The sequence below is a fragment of the Calypte anna genome, chromosome 5A (assembly GCF_003957555.1).
Source record: "Calypte anna isolate BGI_N300 chromosome 5A, bCalAnn1_v1.p, whole genome shotgun sequence".
NCBI lineage: Eukaryota > Metazoa > Chordata > Aves > Apodiformes > Trochilidae > Calypte > Calypte anna.
The window spans coordinates 5,330,337-5,352,298 of NC_044251.1; the positions used below are offsets into that span (position 1 = coordinate 5,330,337).

A 21,962-nucleotide genomic window follows, 5' to 3' on the forward strand; every position below is an offset into this window, starting at 1 on the left:
GGAAAAACACAGTTATTTTTGTTAAAGGAGAGGATATACATTTTACCACTGTCTTCAACAGACAATTTGATTCTTTCTTCAGGGCACTGTCTGTAATTCCTGCTGCTAATGCCCATCACATATCTGACATGCAAAAGCAGCTCTCTCCTCCTTCTGAAAAAGGCTCTTCCTCTGTCCCCATTCCCTGAAGCCATAATGTTTTTAATTGATTGCTTTTCTCAAGCATCTTTTCAGAGCTACTTTGCAATCCATACATGCTCAACCATCACTTTTGTTACCTACCCCAACATATATGTGTGTAAAACCCCATTGCTTTATGTCTTAGGCTGAAAAGCCCTCAAGCTAGGAAAATGTTAAAAGCTTTATTTCTGTTAATTGTTCAGGGTGTTTTTTTTCCAGAAGACAGGGATAGATAGCAGGTGTTGCAAAAGAAATGAGCAACAGAGTCAAGCCTACATCCTATATCTTCTGAAGATGTCCTCTACCACCTGGTTTGTTATTTCTGTTATTGTCAAGGCAGTGACCATAAAACAAGGTCTTGTAGCCCATGATGGAGAGTTTTAATTGCACACTAATGTTGGATGAACAAGAAACACAAGAGGCTCCTGCCTTAAGGCAAAGCAGGGAAAGTCACAATCTGTTGGTATGTGTAAAATTTTGTGGATAACGACCAGTTTTGAATGGTTTTTGCATTCAATACATAAGCCAAGACTGAAGTGTCTTCTGCCCATGCTGCTTCTGCCATTTCCACAGATTTGGTTATTTGAGAGTTGGGAGGAAAGAGGCAAATCAAGTCATCCAATTGAACTTGCAGCTTGTATCAAGGGGACCAGTAAATACCCTGAAAGCCTCTTACTTTTTCATTATGCCATTAGTGGAGACATCTATGAGAAATATCATTAGTGGTGTTAGAACCTAACTCCGCTCTTTAGAAGCCAGCCTAATCACTGAGTTACAGCAGAGCAGGGAAGGATGACCCCGATTTTTTTATTACCAAAAAAAACCAGGGCTGCAGGCATGCTGCACAGTTAGCACTTCACTTCCTTTCTCCTAGGACTGATACATAGGACAATTTCCTTGGAAAATTTACAACAAGCATTTTAGAAATTCAGCAAAGTCATTTCCTTTCAGCATATTCTCTTCAAAAGGAAGCATCCTAGCATGTGGGTTACTCTTATCTAAGCTGTTCAAAATTGATTTCAGATGTTTAGAAGGAGCAAGCTAGTGAAACAAAACTTATACTACTACTTTTTGCTGCTCCCACAAGCATCAACAGAGCACATGTTCAGTTACAGACTTTGGTTTGATACTTCTGCAGGGCTGCAGCAGTATCTGGATCTTTGTGATCCAGTTCAAACCAAGTGATAACTGGCATGCAACTTTCTTTTCAGGTAGAAGGATGCAACTGGCACCTGGAAAAGAGATAAGACTTAATCCTTGGCTTCTGTACCTGGATCAGAAAACCTGTAAGACAGCCCCGCTCCATTGCCATAGATTTGAGAGTTTAGCATCACAGCCAGTTCTTGCTTTTTTGCATTTCCAGCACCCCTAGCACAGGATGAATGCTTTGTGGTCCTTTCTCATTTCAACTTCCATGGCAGGGCTGCCTGGGATTGTGGGAAGCTCCACTCAATAACCTGAGGGACCCAACTGGTCCTGTGGTCCCACACTTTGGCAGCAGGACTGGCTGCTCAGGTGAATCCACTGGAAATCACAGCCTTGACTCCCCTTTGCTTGGGCAGGTTACTCTACCATGACATAAAGCCCAAGTAGCTTGGTGTGAACACCAAACAGGCAAAAAAATCCATGAAGAAACCAGGCTTTAGCATCACTGACACTTTTTTCCAAAGTGTTCTAGATACACTCAAGCAATAGGGAGTCAAGATGTCTTGCAGGGCTACGTTTGGCTATCTCACATGTTAGTATTTCCTGCAGAACAGACCTCCTGGTGGAGCTTTGCACCTCTCTATTGAAATCCAGCCTTGATTCCCACCAATGGTTGGACACAGTTACAGCTTTCCCTCTGCCCTATCTCCCTAGCAGTGTGCTCACTCATAACCATTTCAGGATTAACTGCCTTGCACTGAAGAAGCCTGTTAAATACAGAATTTTTTTACCTCCAACCAGGTCTCTGAATATGTTAGCTTGGTAAGACATTTTGAATGATATAATGGCATTTCAGGCTAAATGTTGGGGCTTTAGATGGGGTTTTTTGTTGCTATTTTCAGAGTCATTTCTGATAACTCGGTTCACAGTACAGTAATAACATGGTTTTATGGATTTGAACTGATGTATCAAAGAGATTTGCTACCAGTTTGTGGATAATTTCCTGTTACTGGGTAATTCTGAACCTTGTAATGGACAAACTGTAACTTACAGGGTGTTATTTCACTGATGTTTGAAGTATTGTGTTCCTTTGTGGGAACAAAAGATTTAATTTAAAGACAGGCAACTAATCTTTCACAAACCAAAGCTAAATTATAATTTTTTTCCCCTCATGGCTCCTAGGTTTAAGAGAGTCAGGAATATACAGAATATAGATCTATGCACTCTGCATAGATTTTTCTTTCTAAAAATTAGCAGGGAAATATTAAGAACAACATATGACCAGGCAAAAACTGGTTTAAATTCTCTAAATTAAAATCTAATCATAGCCAAGTCTAGGTCACGAAGAATTTGGATCAATAAATGAACCGGGTAATGGCAATGTCTTAAATAATCAAATTCTGAAATTATCAAATAAATGCATCAGCTAATCAAATCAAATTGCAAGGTTAACACAGACAGAATTGCTTTCCATCAGTCCTCCACCCAGAGATTGATAATGATGCCTCTTTTCCTTTGGTCTGAAGCTGCACCTCAATTCTGCCCTAGGACAGTGGTCTTGGTGCAGCTGTAGAAGGATGTGACATTTCAACTTGAAACCCTTGAACACATTTTAAGACAGTGCAGAAAGCTTCTTTCTTGTACAACCTTGCTGTGACACGAACCACTATTGTGCTGCTGCTCCTCCATATGATTTTGCATATAAAAACTCCAAATGTTTTACAAAAGTCATTGTTAGAACAGGTTGGTAACACCCAGTGCTAGCTCTGAATAACCCCTCTTCACCTGATTCTGGGTTCAAAAAGTCCTATCCAGTTCTCTCTCTCCCAGTTTACATACAGGGAACTACTAACAGAATTATTTCCCACCATTTCAACCATACCCACACTCCACATAGTCTGTAGTGTAACAAAGAAGGAAGTTTCCCTCCTTCATAGTTAAAGGAAGACAAGATGAGGCTGATTTTGGGGTGGGTTTTTTTTGTTTCTTTCATTCTTTTTTGCTTTATCTTGGAAGCTTTGATGCAGATGACTGCAATTCCTGACACCAAACAGTGCAGGAGCTTGGTAAGAAAGCAAAAACTAATAATAAAATGAGATTACTCTTCTCTAAAGGGAGAAATGTCCAAATGGCATGATCTGTCTGGGGGCTTCCCATCAAGACAAAAAAATTACCTCTAGACAGCAGTTCCTTGCATGTCTGCCAGTCATGGATTTGTGACAGAACTGAATCCTCTCTGGATGGCCTAGGAAGGATGAATCCCAATGTTTCAGGACTGAGTTGTGCTGACACTGCCAAGGACATGTCTTCACTTTCTGGCTACTCAAAAGTGGAGATATTTTTCTATTCTACAGGACTGGTGGATGATGAGATAGAGCCACTCTTCCTAACAATGATATTGTTTCTTTTAAAAATAAAAATAAATTCAAGTTGTCAGGCCTGGGATGGACTTCCAGTTACTCAGGGATTCAATGGTGCAACCAGCAGCAGTGAATGTGACAAAACCATTGCTCAGCTGGGGGGAAGAGGTGACAATATCCAGTATGCTCCTGAACTCCTTTCTTTGGGGTGATTTTAGCTTCATTTCCTCTTGGACCCCAGAATCTTCATTGCTCTAACTCACAGCTGAACCATTGCTTCCAAACCAAACTCATGCACACTGCCAACAGAGGTCTGAAAATAAACACCCAAAAAAACCCCAACAACCCCATGTGATTGTTCACAAACCTCCTAAACACTGAGAAAACGTAGAGAAAGTCTGGTCTGAGCTATGCAGGATTAAATTTTCCCTTCAGGTTTTTCAGTGTGTCATTTCATTTTATGAAAATTAAAGTTTACCCAGATGTATTTGGATAGAAATTATTCCAATTCGGTTGCAAGTAAATTGGAATAACAGCTAATAAAATGAAATCTTTCCTGTTTATTTCAAGTAGACTAACACTTTCTATGGGCTAAGGTAGCTTCCTGAGTTGGCTACACATTTCTTCTTTACCCTGATACTTACACTTTTAATGGCAACAGCTACTGACCAAAGTTTCCTTTTTTTTTTTTTTTTTTTTAGTAAAAAGCAGGGCACTGAAGCTGAAATATGATATTTCTGGTTACATGCTATATTATATTTTCACACAATCATATATATCATATATATATTGTAACTAAATAGCCAGCAACTCGATAGTGCTAGGCACGTTACATTTTAATACTTGAAATTTTGGACAGTGGCAGAAAATACTCTCTTAAACTTCTACATTAGATATTTTTGTGTTTGTCACAGCACCATTTTTTCCAGAAACATCTCATGCTGGGAATAACCTTATTTCCAAGTCTTCTATTTAAACTGTTTCCATCATCTGGACACAGATTTACTTTGTGAGGGAGAGAGAGGCCTGTGGTTGGGTAGGAGAGCATGGGGCACTCATTACATGATGTTTTTGGATCATGCCTCTAAGAAAACTTACGATCTCTATTCCCAGAAAGGACTTTTACAACATTATGTTAGTTTTCTGAAGTTTGATGCTGCTGTAGTATCTGTAACACAGGTTTCTAGTGTTTACTGCTATGGGATGAGCAAACTCCTATCAAGCTTTCCTTCCTCAGCCTGGTCACAATTTTATTGAACTTAAAACACTTAAAAGAAAAAAAAAAGTCTATCCTCATGAAGAAGTAAACAGTTAACACCCTTGTCATCCATTCAGTGCTTTCTGCTAATTTCCAAATTAGCCCATTTCTCAGGTTTTGTGAAAAATTATTAAAAGATCACTTAAGATTTTCTTTAATCAGTTGCATCAAAGCCCTCCTGGGCTGTCTCAGCTTCTTTATGGAATTCTGATTATGGTAACTAAGAATGAACACCCTTAAATACTCCAGTGCGCACTTCATTGCCTTTTCCTCCTATTAAGATTTGTCTGCTCCTTCAGCTGCTTTCATATAAACTCTGTTTTTGCAACATTGCTGTCAAAAATTTCATTAAAAAAAAAAAAAAGGAAAAATTTAAAAATCAAGAGCTCTAAACAACCTGAACCCAAGAGTCCTTACAAACTGGCTGTAACAGTCATTTTAGAAAGTCTCAAAATGCTGGAAGTATCTCAGTATGAAAAGTAAGCAAGAAAGCATTTTCTTAATATTTAAAGAGGGCAAAAGGGGAATCAAATGATATGCTGGATTTTTATTACAAGTTTGAGCAAAATAATGGAAAAATTGCATTAAGTTTGAGTAAATACCAACAGGAAGAGCATTAAAGAGACAATGTTTCATGGAATAAAAGGCTGTCTTAAGCCCACCTTATTCTGTAGGGACTATAATAACAGTGTCCTCATGAATCCCTACAGCTCATGAACTCTTTTCAGTCTTCTAACACTCAAGTTGCAACAAACCCACCAATTTCAAACTACATCTGCTGCTGGTGATTTTCTAATGACAAGGCCATACTCTACCAGCTTTCCCAAACGTGGCAGAAAACTGCTTCTGAGATCCTTTTTGCTAAATCTGTACGAAAAGGCAGCCTTCCTTCCTTCCTTCCTTCCTTCCTTCCTTCCTTCCTTCCTTCCTTCCTTCCTTCCTTCCTTCCTTCCTTCCTTCCTTCCTTCCTTCCTTCCTTCCTTCCTTCCTTCCTTCCTTCCTTCCTTCCTTCCTTCCTTCCTTCCTTCCCAGATTTTTCTTTTTAATGGCATTCATTAGTTTATTTGTTGGTACTGAATTTTTTACAATCCACTGGGTGGTATGAATATAAAAGAACATGATGGGTCTCTGGAGAATACACCAGGAAGCTTTCAGGCAGCAAGCTCTTGGGTTCCACAGGGATATTCAGCTGCTTTGCAAGTTAGAGAAAATAATAATAATAATCTAATGTATTTTGACTGGGACCTTCTAGGTCTGTTCATTGAGAGCAGGTTTCAACCTTTGCATTTTCTGTTTCTTTTGTAAGATTTTTTGGTACCATATTTGCAACAATGTGATGTGTTCAGTGGCATTTCTGAACTCTTGTTTACACACTGTGTGTTTGGTACAGGTTAATAATAGGTGTGCCATCAATCCTAATACCAGGGAAATACAGCTCATATCAACCTTGCAAACCCCTAGCTTTCCTCCTAGTGCCCAGTCTATTTTTCACAGTAACTTGCTTTATCCTCTTATTTAGACCACAACTATTTTCACTTTTAATTTAGCTTTCCAGTTAACAGACGAGATTTATGCAGTTGCATCAGAGCTTGTGGTCTTCTGGTTTTCCTTTGTCAGAAAGAGACATCTTTCTCAAATTATATTTTCATATGAGACTATAAGTACTGGAGTTTTTTTGCTAAACTTCACCTAGCAGTTTGCCTACCACCAGCCCCTTGGCAGCAGCTATAGTGGAGCAGCATGGAAGATTCCATCCTCTATAATTTCTCTTCCATACTGCCAGGAAAATATGGAAGTATTGCCACAAATCTCCTCTCAGTGTCTGCCAAATTCCTTTCCAGAATGAGAGATTCCAATTGCTCTATGCCAAAATTTAGTTTTCATAGGCATAAGTTGTGAAAAGGTGGGATGCACAAGAGATTGAGCTATTTCTTACCATAAATTGTCCCGTAAAAACATAAAAGTGGGATTTATGACTTCAGCTACCTAGTACTTAGGTGTTAAATCTAAGCTAGTTAATAGGGAGATAAAAGCTTTACAGGAAGAGCCTGGAAAACCAGCTTAAACTGCTCACTGGCTAAATGGCTTGAGTTGGCCAAAAGAAATCATGGCTGTAAGTGCCACACAGGGAATTGGTTTGTCACACATTTACTTTGCACTTCTTAAAAATGTGCTAGAAAACTCTCACGTGACAATAGGAGACTGCTATCTGGATCAGCTCAGCTAGGTTAGAGAAAAGTACAAGATTAAAAACTGATTTTTCTGTTGGTATCCCTTGTATTCTTCATGACCAAACTCCTGTATTTAACCTCCCCAGTACTCTGTGTTACCTGGGGTTTGTTCTGTAGGAGCCAAGGCTGCTTTGGTGTCTTCTGTAAGGAAGCTCTTAAGGGTCCCATTCTATTCTTTTCCTCCATGACATCCATTTCCCACAGTAAATACCAGGATATGGAAAAGGGAGAAGTCCTTTATATTATGCTGTGGAGAACTTCAGCATCAAGTAGTGACTTTGAAGAAAAATCCAGAAGATGAAAGATGCAGATGAAGAACCAGAGCCTGTCCAGCAGCCACATGGCATAAAAAAAATGGTTTCCAAGGAAATGGATGTCTAGGAAGCAAGCTGAAGTTTAAAAAAATATTTTTACACGCAACCCAGGGAAATGTAGGGCTTTTATCATCACTGGCACAGACTCCAGTGAAGAACGAGCAAACCTAGAAGAAAAAGAGCTCACATGATGTCCATTGAACTAAGACTACATAGATCACTAGGTTAACTGCAGTGAAAAATGTTTCCAGTAAATCTGCACTAGTATCTAATCATCTGGTGTCCAGGAAAATCCTTCTTTAGGAATGAAGAGAAGTGGATGGGAATTACATTGAGGAAGGAGAGACAAAGCAGGATGATGAGAGCCAGATAAGACAATTAACAAAGAGAAATTAAGGTGCAAATGTTAAGAACATGAGCAGAAACTGAAAACTAGAATATAGACCCCCTAGATCAGACATCTCTTGATTTCCAAAGGAATCCCGCAAGGTAGGCTATGACTATCCAAAATATGTGAATTGAGAAGAGCAATGGAAAGAAAGAATGAAAGAGGAGAGAGAGAAGGTGTTTGAAGTTTACTAACAACAATAATTTCCCAATCTTCTGCATGTGTATATATATATATATATATATAAACACCTATGTGTATTTAATTAAAGATTCAAATGGAACAATGTAAGACACCAAAATAATATAATAAAGCAAGAGAACAGTTCACAATCTCTTTAAATCCCAACTCAACAGACTTGGAGAAGTCAGAATGGATTTTTTTACTTTTGATGGCAGAAACTCTCTGTTAGCACCATGGGCTGCTACTCCAGACCCTCTCCAGAAGCAAACAAGTTCACATGACTTACAATTAAGAAATTGGAGACTATTTTGCACAGCTGACAAGAAAAGCACCACAAATAATTTACAGACCATGCCAGGTTAGTCCTAAATACCACAGATGTTACTTCAAAGGTGAATTAGAGAAAGACACTCCAAAATAAACAGGTAACCAGAGAAACAAGAAACCAATGACCAGAAGGTGAAAAGAGCCATGAGGATGAGGGGAAGTTGGTTGGTTTGTGCCATTACAAAATGCCCTTGTAGGAGTAGAAAGCAGAGATCATGGGTCCAAAGTCTCAAGGATTGATGCCAAATGAACATGGTAGAAAGGAGATGGGCTCAAGAGAGTTGGAAAAAAGGGAAGTGCCAGGGTACACAACCTGCCTGAGCCATCCTGCCATGGCCTGTGGGTGGACCCAGAGTACACTGTGTGCCAGTGAGGAGTCCTGAACACACCTCCAAAAAAAAATGCTGCGGCAAGCAGTGGCAAAAGGCAGCAATCTGGGAACACCAAGTTACAATGTGACCTCAGACTCCAAAGAGCAGTGCAGACATGGATCAGACCACCAGCACAGGTTTAGGAAGGGCAGTCCTGTCTGACCAACATGATCTCCTTTTATGAGATAAGGAGAAGGCTGTGGATGGAGCCTACCTGGACTTCAGCAAGGCCTTTGACACCATCTCCCACAGCATTCTCCTGAAGAAGCTGTCAGCCCACAGCTTGGACAGGGACACTCTGTCTGGGTTAGGAACTGGCTGGAGGGCCGGGCCCAGAGAGTGGTGCTGAACGGGGCCTGCATCAAAATGGTGGACAGTCACTAGTGGTGTCCCCCAGGGACCAGTGTTGGGCCCAGTTCTGTTTAATATCTTTAGTGATGATTTAGATGAGGGGATTGAGTCCATCATCAGCAAATTTGCAATGACACTAAGCTGGGGGGAGTGTCGATCATCTGGAAGACAGGAGGGCTCTGCAGAGGGACCTGGACAGCCTGAAGAGTTGGGCTGATTCCAACGGGATGAGGTTCAACACAACAACCCCATGGGGAGCTCCAGGCTGGGCACAGAGTGGCTGAAAGGGACCTGGGAGTCTGGATTGACAGGAAGCTGAACATGAGCCAGCAGTGTGCCCAGGTAGCCAAGAAGGCCAATGGCATCCTGGCCTGGATCAGGAACAGTGTGGCCAGCAGGTCCAGGGAAGGGATTCTGCCCCTGTACTCAAGTGCTGGTGAGGCCACAGCTTGAGTCCTGTGTCCAGTTCTGGGCCTCTCAGTTCAGGAAGGAGATTGAGGTCCTGGAGCAGGTCCAAAGGAGGCAACTGGGCTGGTGAAGAGACTTGAGCACAGATCCTATGAGGAGAGGCTGAGGGAGCTGGGGATGTTCAGGCTGGAGAAGAGGAGGCTCAGGGGAGACCTCATCACTCTCTACAACTCCCTGAAAGGAGGCTTGGAGCCGGGGGGGTTGAGAGTTCCCAGGCAACTCTCAGCAAGACAGAGGCCACAGTCTCAAGTTGTGCCAGGGGAGGTTTAGGTTGGAGATTAGAAAGAATTTCTTTACGAGAGGGTGATCAAGACACTGGAATGGGCTGCCCAGGGAAGTAGTGGATTCTCTGTCCCTGGAGATATTTCAAAAGAGGACTGGACTGTGGCACTCAGTGCCATGGGCTGGGAACCGCAGCGGGAGTGGATTCAAGGGTTGGACTTGATGATCTCTGAGGTCCCTTCCAACTCAGCCAATTCTATGATTCTATATTTCTTACTGGACCCACAGACACTGGTTGCATCCTTCCTACTCAGCCAACCAGGAGCTCCTGCTCCCTGCGTGCAAGAGATAGGAAGGCACAGGAGAAAGGGAAGAGGCAGGATGGGGTGGAATTGGGGGAGATTGGGAATGGCTGTGCACCATAGACAAAAGAGTCAGAAAGGCTCTAGGAGCCAGATAATCCAGTTTGACTTAATGAAACTGATAAATGTCAGCACACAGCTCTGTCAAAAAAGGGGAGATGGAGGGAGTCAGAGAAAGGGAAACTGATTACTGTGCTTCAGCCAGGATTCACAGAACATGTTACTTCCTAATAACCCCAGCATTTGGTTGCACCTAGAAACCCAACACCAGCAATTATACCTACAGAGTCTCCTCTCTGTTCCCAGATGAAACCATACTCTGAAAGCTGACTCAGTGTCCCCAAAGACTGAGCTGGCATGAGGAATATCAATCACATCACCACAGAAACACCAGGGTACTTTAAATATATTCATTGGTGCTGTGCTATCTCAGGAGCAGATAAGGACACATAATGGAAACACAATACAAATGCACACCTGTAAAGAACTCTTCTGTTTCCTCCACCAGTTGAAAACCGAATGCTGGCAGAAACCTTTTATCAGTAACCAAACATTCAATGTAAAAAAAAAAAAATCTACTTTTTTTTAGAGCAACACTTGTACATTTCTCCTGACTTTGACTTACAGATTTCCCTATTTCATCAAAGAAAGGGCCAACGAAAAAAAAAATAAAATCTGTGCACTGGATCTGTTTCAAGGAACTAGAACATACTGGTTTATATCTCATTATGTCTTAATAAGGGAGATAAAATAGGTCAAAGAAGAACTAAGGCAGCAAGACTAAGTAGCCTTCCTCAAATCATACAGAAATACAGAAATCATTGTGGCAGTACTGGAAATCACCCTCATGAAGTCTGATTCCCCTTGCAATATTGTAAGAGATAGATAATACAACCTTCAGTTCACTTGCCTAACTTAAATTTGTCACATTGAAAGAAAAAAAAAAGAAAAAGAAATTTGTTCTCTACATTTACTTTAAGAAATATTTTAGTACAAATGAAAGAATGACAAATGTCTCCAGTGCTGCCAGTGCTTATAATTCCATTCTGAATTTGGTTCTTTGCAGTGTTTTTCTTAAACATGTAGTTTCTGGAGCCATATAATGACACAAAAATTACAGCAACAAAAATTGCTTAATAGTTACCCAGGATAGCAAACATCAACTGGAAAGACTCAGAAACCAGATGGCTCATAAATATGTTTGGTTTAATTTGATGGTTTTTAACCCTATCCTGTGATGTGAAACCTGAGCTTGGAGAGTTTAGGCAGGACAAAAAAGGTGTTTGCTGTACATTTATATATGGCCAACCTCAGAAAAACCAGGCAAAGGTACTGCCACTTCTCACCAGCTTTATTTCTTGCTTCTTTGTTCTTTATCTCTTGCTTCTTTGGGACACCAAGAATACAAGGACATGCTTAGCAATATTCCTAAATGTAGCTGATCTTTTTTAGAAAATTCACAGAACTTCTGTGTATATTGGAGCTTATAAACCTCTCTATGTATAAATCTAAGCCTTGTCCAAAACTATTTTACTGTCTATCTTTTGTAAACCAGAGATCTTCACCTTCAAAACAGATCCCTAATTGTTTCACAGCACATCCTATGGCAAAAGCCTCTGCATGGTATGGGTAAAAGCTGAAAACAGATTATTTTGGCTGAAGGGCTAAGGAAATCTGAAGGCCACAGAACAACACTGTGTATCTCTTACTCATCACTACCGTAGCATCAATACTAGCATGCAGAATACTGGTCTGAATTTTGTGTCTGTGAAAAATAAGGGTTTAAAATTGTAGTTTATTGTTTTGTTGAGTGTATCTTTCAATTTAATAATGTTTGTTTGGTCAGTCTGTCGAGGTAGCATGTTATATCCTGTTTTGGGCTGTATGTTTAAGCGTACTTGTAAGGAAGAAAAGCCAGACAAACAGGAGGGGCCAAGCGCAGGGGCCCGCAAAACAGGGACATAAGGTGACCGTTCCCCTCAGCAACAGAGCGAAGCCCGCGAAGCAAGAACCAGTGCTGGGGGAGCCCGCGGGATGGGAACCAATGATAAACTGATAAGAGATTGAGGGAAGGGGTTATGAAAAGTATAAAAGAACCAGTTTTACTTTATCGAATTTGCAAGCTGGTGGTGGGGCTACGGCTCCCCAGCCGCCCAGCGTGCTGTAGCACGCTGCTTTACTTATATCTCTCTTAATAAAAAGTTTTAAACATAGAGTCAGCGTTTTTGACAGTGTCCCCTAAAACTGTTAAAAGTTTTGGTAACTGGATGCCAAAAGTTAACAAGGTCCAAAAAGATAAGCAACTGTCATAAACGGAACTAGGTAGCTAAACCCAGTGTTTAACAAGGTTGTGTTTCCATACTGGTATAAATCCATACCTGGGTTTGCCAGCTCACTGAAATCTACCTGATAAATTTCAAGTCCAGTACTTGCTTTCTTGAAAAAGAAACAGATTTTTTTTTCTTGGCCCTTTTTTAAATGAAATATGGGAAATCTGTAAGTCAAAGTCAGGGGAAATGTAAAGCAGATACCACAGAGCTACATAGCCTAAATAACCCTGAAGTTTGTTTTCAGAATACCCTGATTTCAATGACTGGGTGGCAAGATCCAGAACTCCCTCGTGAAGCTTAAGAATTTCCTAAAACACTTTCCCCCCAGCTCCCCATTTCTTGTCCTTGCCCAGCAATCACTCCCTCCTCAACAGCACCTACACGAGTTCTATAGGGTCACACTGCAACTGGATCTTTGGAATGATTAACAAGAAGAAAAAAAGCCAGCCTTTAACCTAGATAATTTCAAAGCATCCCTACAGTTTGACAGACACAGCTAAAATGAGACCTTGGTAGGTAGGAGAGATTAAGGTGGGTATGAACCCTGGAGAGCTGAGCAAGCATTGCCTGAACACTGATTTTCTTTCTAGAGCCCTAAGAAATCCAGCAGAAGAATCAGCACTTCTACATTTGAAATTTACTTGACATAAGGCACCCTTCCCCATTCTCAGTGGAAGAATGTCCCTAACATTGCTAATTAACTGCTGCTTCTCATCAGTCTTCCTAATTGCAGCCACAAAGGAGTTTCTGTCAGTAATGAAATAACTTCTCTAGCTTACTCTACATGTACCCTGGTAATTAAAAATTATAAAGATTTACCAGAGCTGATAGACTGTACAGACACATGCCACATGAAGTCCAAGTAAAACTGAAATCTATATATTATATATTTAAAATATTATCACAATCAATCCTGCGCAACCCCTGAGTAGTGCAGAGTTTTAGATAACTGCATCCACAAAGAAAAGTGAGGATGACAGCTTGTTTAAAGCAAAGATTTTTTCCTATATATTTTCAGCTCCTAATAGAAGTGGAAAATATATTCTACATCAGGAAAAAAATCTGTTTTGCTTATAATTAATTCACAAGGTTATTTTTTGCAGATTTTACAGATTTCTTCTTCCAGAAATTTTGCAGGTTTCTTCTCAACGATTGCTTGAGACTGACACGCTAGTTGTCAAACTTTGGAAAGTTTAAATTCTCCTAAAACTGGATAGATCTTGAAGGGCCAGGAGGCAGGCTGGACTTCAGGAAAGTTAAAAAAAAAATAATTAGATAAAATACGGTGAGAGTAAGTGTTCTGCCCTGACTTTGCTGTAAGGGCTTACAAAATTGATGCAGTTCTGTTCCTCATTAAAATCTAGGCTGAACTGTTAGCATGCATGGGGTTAAAGAAAGCATCTTCCAGAGGTTTAAAATACAATTTGGGCTCCTGTAGTGACTGCAAACACAAAAAAATTGCTCCTGTTGTGCATTCCATGCTTTAAAAGTCTTACTCATATAAAGAGATCTGAATTCCAGCACAATACACAACAGAATGCCATAGGACAAACTTTAAAAAAACTGCTAAAGACCAAGGAAATTTCAGTCATGCTTTTCTACAATTCTATTTCCTACAGTCAAAGTAGCAAATATGTGTTAATCACTCAGAGGTCAGTAAGAAAAATAAATTGCAGATACTTGGAAAAGTAAAACTGCAGCTAAACAACAGAAGCAAGCAGAAAATTTAAAAAAAATAAAGTGATATCTAAGGTATTAGAAGTGTGTAAGTCTAATAACCCGTGGTCCTTACATTGGCTAAAATATTAGTCAAGATTCTGAGCTCTGCAAAAGTGCCAGGTGAATTTTCTTTTTTTTTGGTTAATTCAAACCACATTGGCTGGGTCCATGGTCTCCACTGGAAAAGATTTGCTCCATTTTGCTCCCCAGCCCTGGCCACTTCCCACCTTCTGTGTTTATCCCAACATTTTCCTCTTGCTTCCTCAAGACCAGGGCAGCAGAGCAGAGGTTGGGAGAGGCAGAGCCACAATGGGAAGTTCCTGGAAATTTAGAATTCACCTTCAGAACATGGAAAAAATTCTTGTTCACAGTCACAGAGCCACTCAGAGCAGCTCTGTATTGCTGGGTGGAATCAGGTGCTTGTGAGGGACTGATGGGGACGCTTGGTTTGAGGTTCCTCCCATGCCAGCAGCCCCTCTGGTTTGGGAAGCCAAGATTCCAGTGAACTGGGACTCTGAACCAGTAACCTCTTGGGTTCAGTTCTCACTGAGGTTTTAATATGAGTGCTGTGGTTTGGTTGGTTCTGATTCGAGGCAGGCAAAATGTTCCAATTTGGGTTTCATTTGGCTCCTGGACACCACAAAAACTCTTCACCATGGCAATGCAGGAACGCTTCTCACCTCTGGCACTTCATTCTCTGCACCATTACAAGGTCTCCATGGCACTTCACAGAGTGGCTCTCAATCAATTATTTTATCACTCCTATGTTTTTGATATATAAATATGCTATATATGCTATATGTTTGATATATAAAGATAGATGCAAGGGGTGGGTGCTTTAACCCCAGAAATTTTTACATTTTATTCCTTCAAACACATGCTGTGCTACAGAGTGGGGGAAAAACCAATCAAACAAAAAAAAAAAACCACCAAGCAAGTAACTGAAATGCATGGATAAATGTATCATATTTAGTTGATAGGCTAAAGGGTGGAAGACAAGGTTGTACAGAATTGCATCAAGTTTCATGTGTTTTCCAGTCAGCTATCTGTTAAGGAGCACATACAGACAACCAACCTGAAATTCTCAAAAAAAAAAAAAAAAAAAAAAAAAAGAAGACAAAACCTGGCTTGTGGATCAACATTTTACTGACATTCCGAGTTTGTTATTTCTTCAGTACATCCAGCAGAGTTGCATTTTCTAGGTAAGGAAGACTGAGAGGTGAGTTCTGTTTCTTTTTATGTCATTTTTCTTTGTTCTCCTTACGTGGGCCCTGTTGTGCTGGTATCACAGACACTGGAAGAACCTGCAGTGTGGAGTTACAGCACCTTGAAAGTGCACACCTGAGGAAGGCAAAAAATGCTCCAGTGACCCCCAGCCACTTGCCTGGGAGTCCTTTAGAGGTCTGGGAAGGTCTGGATGCTACATTTGTTCATCTGTAAAGGTCCCACAGCCTGAGCTGCCCTCTGGCACATCTGCCATAAACAGACACCTGACATTCCCCAGGCATGGTCCCTCCAAGCCCTGATAGTACTAAACCAGGCACAATCTGAACCCAGGGCTCTGCATGTCCCTCCTGGGCACATATCACCCAGCAATATCCTCTGTCACCCCCCCAACAAGACATCTCAGTTTTCCTGGTTCTCTCAGAGCACCTCTGTGAAAAATAACGGTTCAAAATTGTAGTTTATTGTTTTTTTGAGTGTATCTTTCAATTTAATAATGTTTGCTTGGGCTGCCTGTTGAGGTAGCATGTTATATCCTGTTATTTTAAAGCGTATGTTTAATCGTACTTTAAAGGAAGAAAAGTCAGAAAAACAGGAGGAGGGGCCAAGCGCGGGAGCCTGCGAAACAGGACGTCACGTGACCATTCCCCTCAGCAGCAGCGCGAAGCCCGCGAAGCTTGTTTAAAGCAAAGTTTTTTTCCTATATATTTTCAGCTCCTAATAGAAGTGCAAAATATATTCTACACCAGGAAAAAATCCATTTTGCTTACAATTAATTCACAAGGTTATTTTTTGCAAGTTATACAGATTTCTTCTTACAGAAATTTTGCAGATTTCTTCTCAAGGATTGCTTGAGACTGACACGCTAGTTGTGTCAGTTATTTTCGCGGGGGAGCCTGCGAAATGAAAACCAATGATAAACTGATAAGAGACTAAGGGGAAGGGGCTTATGAGAAGTATAAAAGGACTGGTTTTACCTTATTGAACTTGAAAGCCGGTGGTTAAGCTGTGCCTCCCTGGCCGCCCAGCGCGCTGCAGCGCGCTGCTTTACTTATATCTGTCTCAATAAAAAGTTTTACTGTTGAAACATCGAGTCAGTGTTTTAACAATCTCTGTCAGCCCAGTTCCAAGTCACCTCCACTCCCCAGGTTTTCAGGCTGCAATCCTCCCTGCCACGGGTTCCACCCTTGTGGATAACAAGATTCCATCCTGATGAGAACAAGCCTCAAAGCACCGGGTTTTTTTACACACCAGGAGGGGAGAGAAGCAGGGGAGCAATTATAAATGGAATGGGAGAAAGAGGAATTGTAAGAGGAAGGACTGATGCTGAGAGACAGGAAAAGAGTATAACCCTGATCCAATTAATTAGCATAATTAATGTCATTATTTTCCTCCTCTGATTTAAGCATTCAATACAGAAACCATGGTTGCTTGCAAGAGTCTCACATAAAAGTCTCCAGATATAGAAGGGAAGATGCTGCTCAGCTCTAACTCTATTCGCACAGAGCTCCATCAATTTGCATTAACTAAGAACTCCCTGGATTCTTTCCTCTCCATTTATTTCTGTAAAGAGCTCACCTGCCTCTTCTCCCAGCAGCTGCTTTGTGCTTCTGCTCTTACTAAAGGTTTGCAAAGAGTTCAGGTTATCTTTGTTTTCTTTATTTCTGAGGAATTCAATCTAATATCAAGCTACAAATATTGTGGATATGTGCAGTAGTGAATAGCAGCCTGAGAACCACATGCATGCAAAAATCCAGATACTCACAGGTATGTGGTATTCAAGATAACTGAGCTTTAATACAGGATTTTCCAAGTTACTGGCAAGCCCAAAGTAAAAACCAACAAGCAAAAAAAACCCCTGACTGTCACAGGTCAACCTGAAAGTTTGTCAGAAGTTTTATAAAATTGCAAAGACCTGCACATTTCAGAGAGTGTGGAACTATAACATTCCATGTCAAAATGAATGAAATATTTGATACTAAATCATAAAAAGATTTTTTTAACAAAATGCATCTCTAAGCAAAAGCTTTAATAAAAAAAAAAAGAAAACATCTAGATTCATCTGATTGGAGCAATAGTAATTAACTGGTGCACACACAAAACAAATCTCCACATATACCAGCTAAAAACCCAGGCCATTTTGTAAAGCATTTTAGTGTCACTACATCAGTGTTTTAAAGAAATTAATTGAAGATGACAATATCTCTCCATTCCAGTCACAGACATCACAGGTGCAGTGGGGGGAAGGGAGAGCAAAGCTTTTTAAACTTTGCTGGAGTGAAGCATCCTTTCCTCCAGCTTTGATCCTGATGTACTGGTTAGAAACTGTGTAACAGTGACAGAAAGATGGATTTCTCCTATGGCTGATTACATTGTCTTCAGCTCTAAAGTAACAGTAAACACAGCTCACTCCCTGATTTCTTCCTATACCTTCATCCTCCCTCTCGCTGTAGTTTACAAACCCCATGAGCTCCCTTACTGTGAGATTCCATGATTCTGTCTTATCCTTTTCTACTCTATCTCAGCTTTGTAGTGTCTGTAACTTAAAAAGAACTCTCTTCTGTTATTTCAAGGCATCCACCCAATATTTAGCTTTTAGTGACAGCCACAGTGCCTTGAATTGCATAAACTGAGCACAGTATCTGTGAACACACTGTCACTTGCACAGCAAAGGAGACCATGAACCTAATTCCTAAGACAAATTTCAGGGAGCTCTTGGTGTTTTTCTGGTTGGAACAAATATGATGTGATCCTGTGATTTAGGTGAAAATACTGAAGCCACTGCTGTAGCTCTGTGCTACATTAATTGAGCAGAGAGAGGCACAACAAGAAGAAAATTAGAGAGCAGCTCTTCAGTGAAGAAGCAAAAGAGAACATAGGACCCCATCCCTTCTGCTCTTGGCATTCTTTCCTCTAGACAGACAAAGGAAAGATTTGCCTACACAAGAGAGGCATTGGCTTATTTTAAGTCAGTTTACAACAAAATGAAATACTCCTATATAGCATCTTCATGGGTGTACCGAGTAAACTTAACCCAGTTTATACTCCCACTGTAAACCAGACCAGCTCAATTCTGAGGCAGGCAAGCCCAGGGAGAGGAAGAAAACATTCTGGGCTTTTGAAAATTGTTAGAAAACTGAAAAATGCAAGTAAGAGGTAGAATCCATGAATAGGGCACTGCCATGCTGATATAACATTCCACCAAAACCAAAAAAACCAACAACTACAAAAAAACCCCACAAAAAAAACCCCCACAAAAACCACAACAACCAGAAAACCCCCATCCCCCCCAAAAAAAACCCAAAACAAAAAAAACACCCAAAACCAAACCAAAACAAAAAACCAAAACAAATCACACAAAACAACACAAAAACCAAAAAAACCAACCAAGCAAACAAAAAATAACAAACCAAAGGCTGGCTGGTTTAGTCCTAAACCTGCCATCAACCTCCCTGTGTCTCTTTGCCTCAGAAAGTACTCACAGAAACCCCAAACCATAACTATTCCTCAGACTGAAATAAAACATAAGATGTGCTATTTTGTGGCAGCTCTACTCCAAGTATTAGAAAGGGCTGTAAAGACTTGACAATATGCCTCTACTAATATTATCTCAAGAACTGTGGTTATTATACTCAATAGCTCAACTCTGAGCAATGACAGAAACATGAGTGCACTTTTGGAAAGGTGTTAGAGGTTTACTGGGGATGTGTTTTGGGCTGTAATTTTGCAGAGAGTTTGCTTTCCACACCCAGAGTACAACATCCAGCCAAACACAACCCAGTTTTTCATAGAGAAGAGGTCTGGCCTCCACCCTTCACCAAGATCAAGTCATCAAAGCAATGCTGGTACTTGAAATAAAAGAAAATTTTCTCACACATTCATCTGGTGACCGTTTTCACCTTTTTCTGAGCCATCTCTTGAGACCTTAATGTGCAACCTCAGCCTCTGAATGACTGTGAAATTGCTTTCACACTGAACAATGCACATTTTTGCACAGAGTTCTTTCCTGGTATTGTTGTTGTTTGTTTTGCAGTTCTTTTTCTGAGTTTTTTCTCTGCTGCTTTTCTCTACAAGTTTCTGAGTTTTCTCAGAGAGTCTTAATTTTTGCACCAAAAGGAGTTTTGACCTCTTCCAGTGTTTTGGCATGTGAAAAATTTTCAAATGGAAATTGTCCTTTTAGGATATAGCTCACTAGAAATGCACATGGCAGCCAGTAAAACAAAATAGAAAAAAGTGGGCCTGTAAAATCCAATGATGACCAAATCCAAAATGACCAAGACCCAGGGCTTTCCAAATAAAGAAGGAAATGTAAAGCCACTCTGAGACCATGCTCCAGGAAAACTTCCTCAGTGGAAACACAAGTGGTTTTTAAAATAATTGACTGCAGAGTCTGGGATCTGGCCATAAAAACCCAGTGAGACAAACCCCTATGTGAAGACTGTAACAGGAGCTACACAGTTAAATGCTCATGCGTCCAACTCTCTCCCTGGGTGACTGAGATTATTTTTGGCAGAAGATTGGACAGATTGTAAAATGTACATTTGTTTTCATTTAGCTCTTTACTTGCTTTCTCTGAAACACACCTTTTTAATCTCTATCCTAGTACAGTCATGCTTCAAAATTACATACTTGGAGATGAAGCAAATATGACTATTCCTTACCCTAACCTTACTTGCACATTGAAAAATCACTACACCAAGAACACTGGGATGTTAGCAGCTCCTGATGAGACCTCATGCCATGAGAACTGAGGCTGTGGGGACACAAAGCTCTGCTTGAATGGGGCACACACTTGCTCTTGGGACCTTTTGACCCTCCTCCCAATGGGAATAACAGGTCAGAAAAAGCCTGACATTAAAAAAAACTCTGTGCTATGCCTTGACATTCAATTATAATAGAACTAAATGATGAAACCTGCCTAAAAACTGATGTCCCAGCATGCCTTCATAGAAAAGAATGACCTATATACAGGTTCAACATTTACCTGGAAATAGAGAATTTCATGGCACTAACAAGAGCAAACTGTAGCCCCAACATCCAGTTTGCCTTCCCTCCTTCCCTGCTGGGAAGTACTATGACTTGTGAGAAACACAGAAGTGTTTCCTGATCCTTGTCTAAGTGTCAGGATGGTGTCCCTGTCCCTGCACTGAGGTACTAATTAATTCCCTTCTCTCTGAGAAGTTCAGCATCTTCTGGTAAAGGTTTTTCCTCAGTTTTCATAACACGTTTGCTTGCCACGTACACCTTCTCCTGGCATCATTCCTTGTGTGCATCCTGCTGCTTCCCAACTTTTAGTACTGCAGCTTCCCTCCCAGCATCTCCCTCCTTTTCTCCTACTGTTATTTCATTCTCCTTGCTCTGTTTCAGAACCGAAGCTGACAACAAACAGAGCAGCACAAAGATTCCTTTCCAAACTCAGTCTGAGCACTGCTTTCTAGATGGGAGCTTCTAACTCCAGCTTTCATGGTCCTGTTATCTGCTCCCTTTACATCTGGCTCTTATCTTTCTCCTTTGACAAAGCATCTTCTTCAAACTACACCTTTATTCCCTAAGCAACCTTTATGATTCCTGGAGCATCCCTTTATCCCATCTATCAAAACAGTCTCAGGGAAGGTAAGTAAGGCAGTAACGAGAGAAGTAAAATGGTCTTGTGCTGTGGCTGTTAATTTCACATTGAGCCCTTGCACAGTGACAGCATCCACTGGCAGCCCCAGTCAGCAACAGCCTTTCTAAAGCTACAGCTTAGTTATTCATTTCTCTGAACAAAATTTGCTTAGACACCATAATCACCAAGATTTATCTTCGTTTATGTCTCCCACTTTATGTACGTTTCACGCCAGTACTTTACCCCCCCCCTCTCCTTTTTTTCTCTCCGCTGTTCTGAAAAGAATCTTGTCCCGCTTTTAGAGGTAAAAGAGAACAGGCAATTAAAGAAGTCTGAATCCCTGGGCATGTTTGCACCGTAAGGAGATGGGTGGAAGAAAAATAAGTTACTTACTCAGCGTGGTGACCCACAGCACCAGCTGTGGGACCCGGTTCATGGTTCTGCAGGGTGCGGGTAGGTCTCAGCCGGGTGCGCGGCTCCGGAGGGGACGCTCCGGGCTCCTCCTGCGGGCGCTGCCGGAGCTCTGAGGCTGGGCTGGGGCTCCTGCTGCCTTGGAGGAGAATTCCCACCTCCTGCTCAGGAAGGCTCGCATGGGTCCTGGAGCCACCTCCCCTTCCTTCCTTCCCTCCTTCTCCTCCTCCTCCCCCTCCCTCTTTGCATAGGGCTCCTGCACGATCAGCAAATCCGTAAGACAGCTACTTCAGACACACGAACACATCCATCTATAAATTTTTTAGGCGTTAGTATTCACTCAGCATCTTACCGAGTCGTTCCCCCTTCTCAGTCTTCCCTTGCAGCTGCCTCAATGACACACACGCTGCCTGGACCCAACTCGGTTCGTTTTTAAGATGCTAAGGAGGATTCCCTCAGCCTGAAATTCCTTTCACTCTCTGCTCTGAAAGGGAAAACAGACCCACATACAC

The 21,962-nt window shown here is 41.1% G+C and overlaps 1 protein-coding gene across 1 annotated transcript in view; it reads right to left on the reverse strand.

Annotated features, from left to right (window-relative positions):
- The window catches only part of LTK (leukocyte receptor tyrosine kinase), an 88,925-nt gene extending 67,450 nt beyond the window's left edge, over window positions 1-21,475 (reverse strand). Inside the window, exon 1 of the mRNA XM_030451821.1 lies at window positions 21,433-21,475. Coding sequence (XP_030307681.1) covers window positions 21,433-21,475 — 43 coding nt within the window. The remainder of the gene's footprint in view (window positions 1-21,432) is intronic.
- Between the last annotated feature and the right edge of the window lie 487 nt (window positions 21,476-21,962).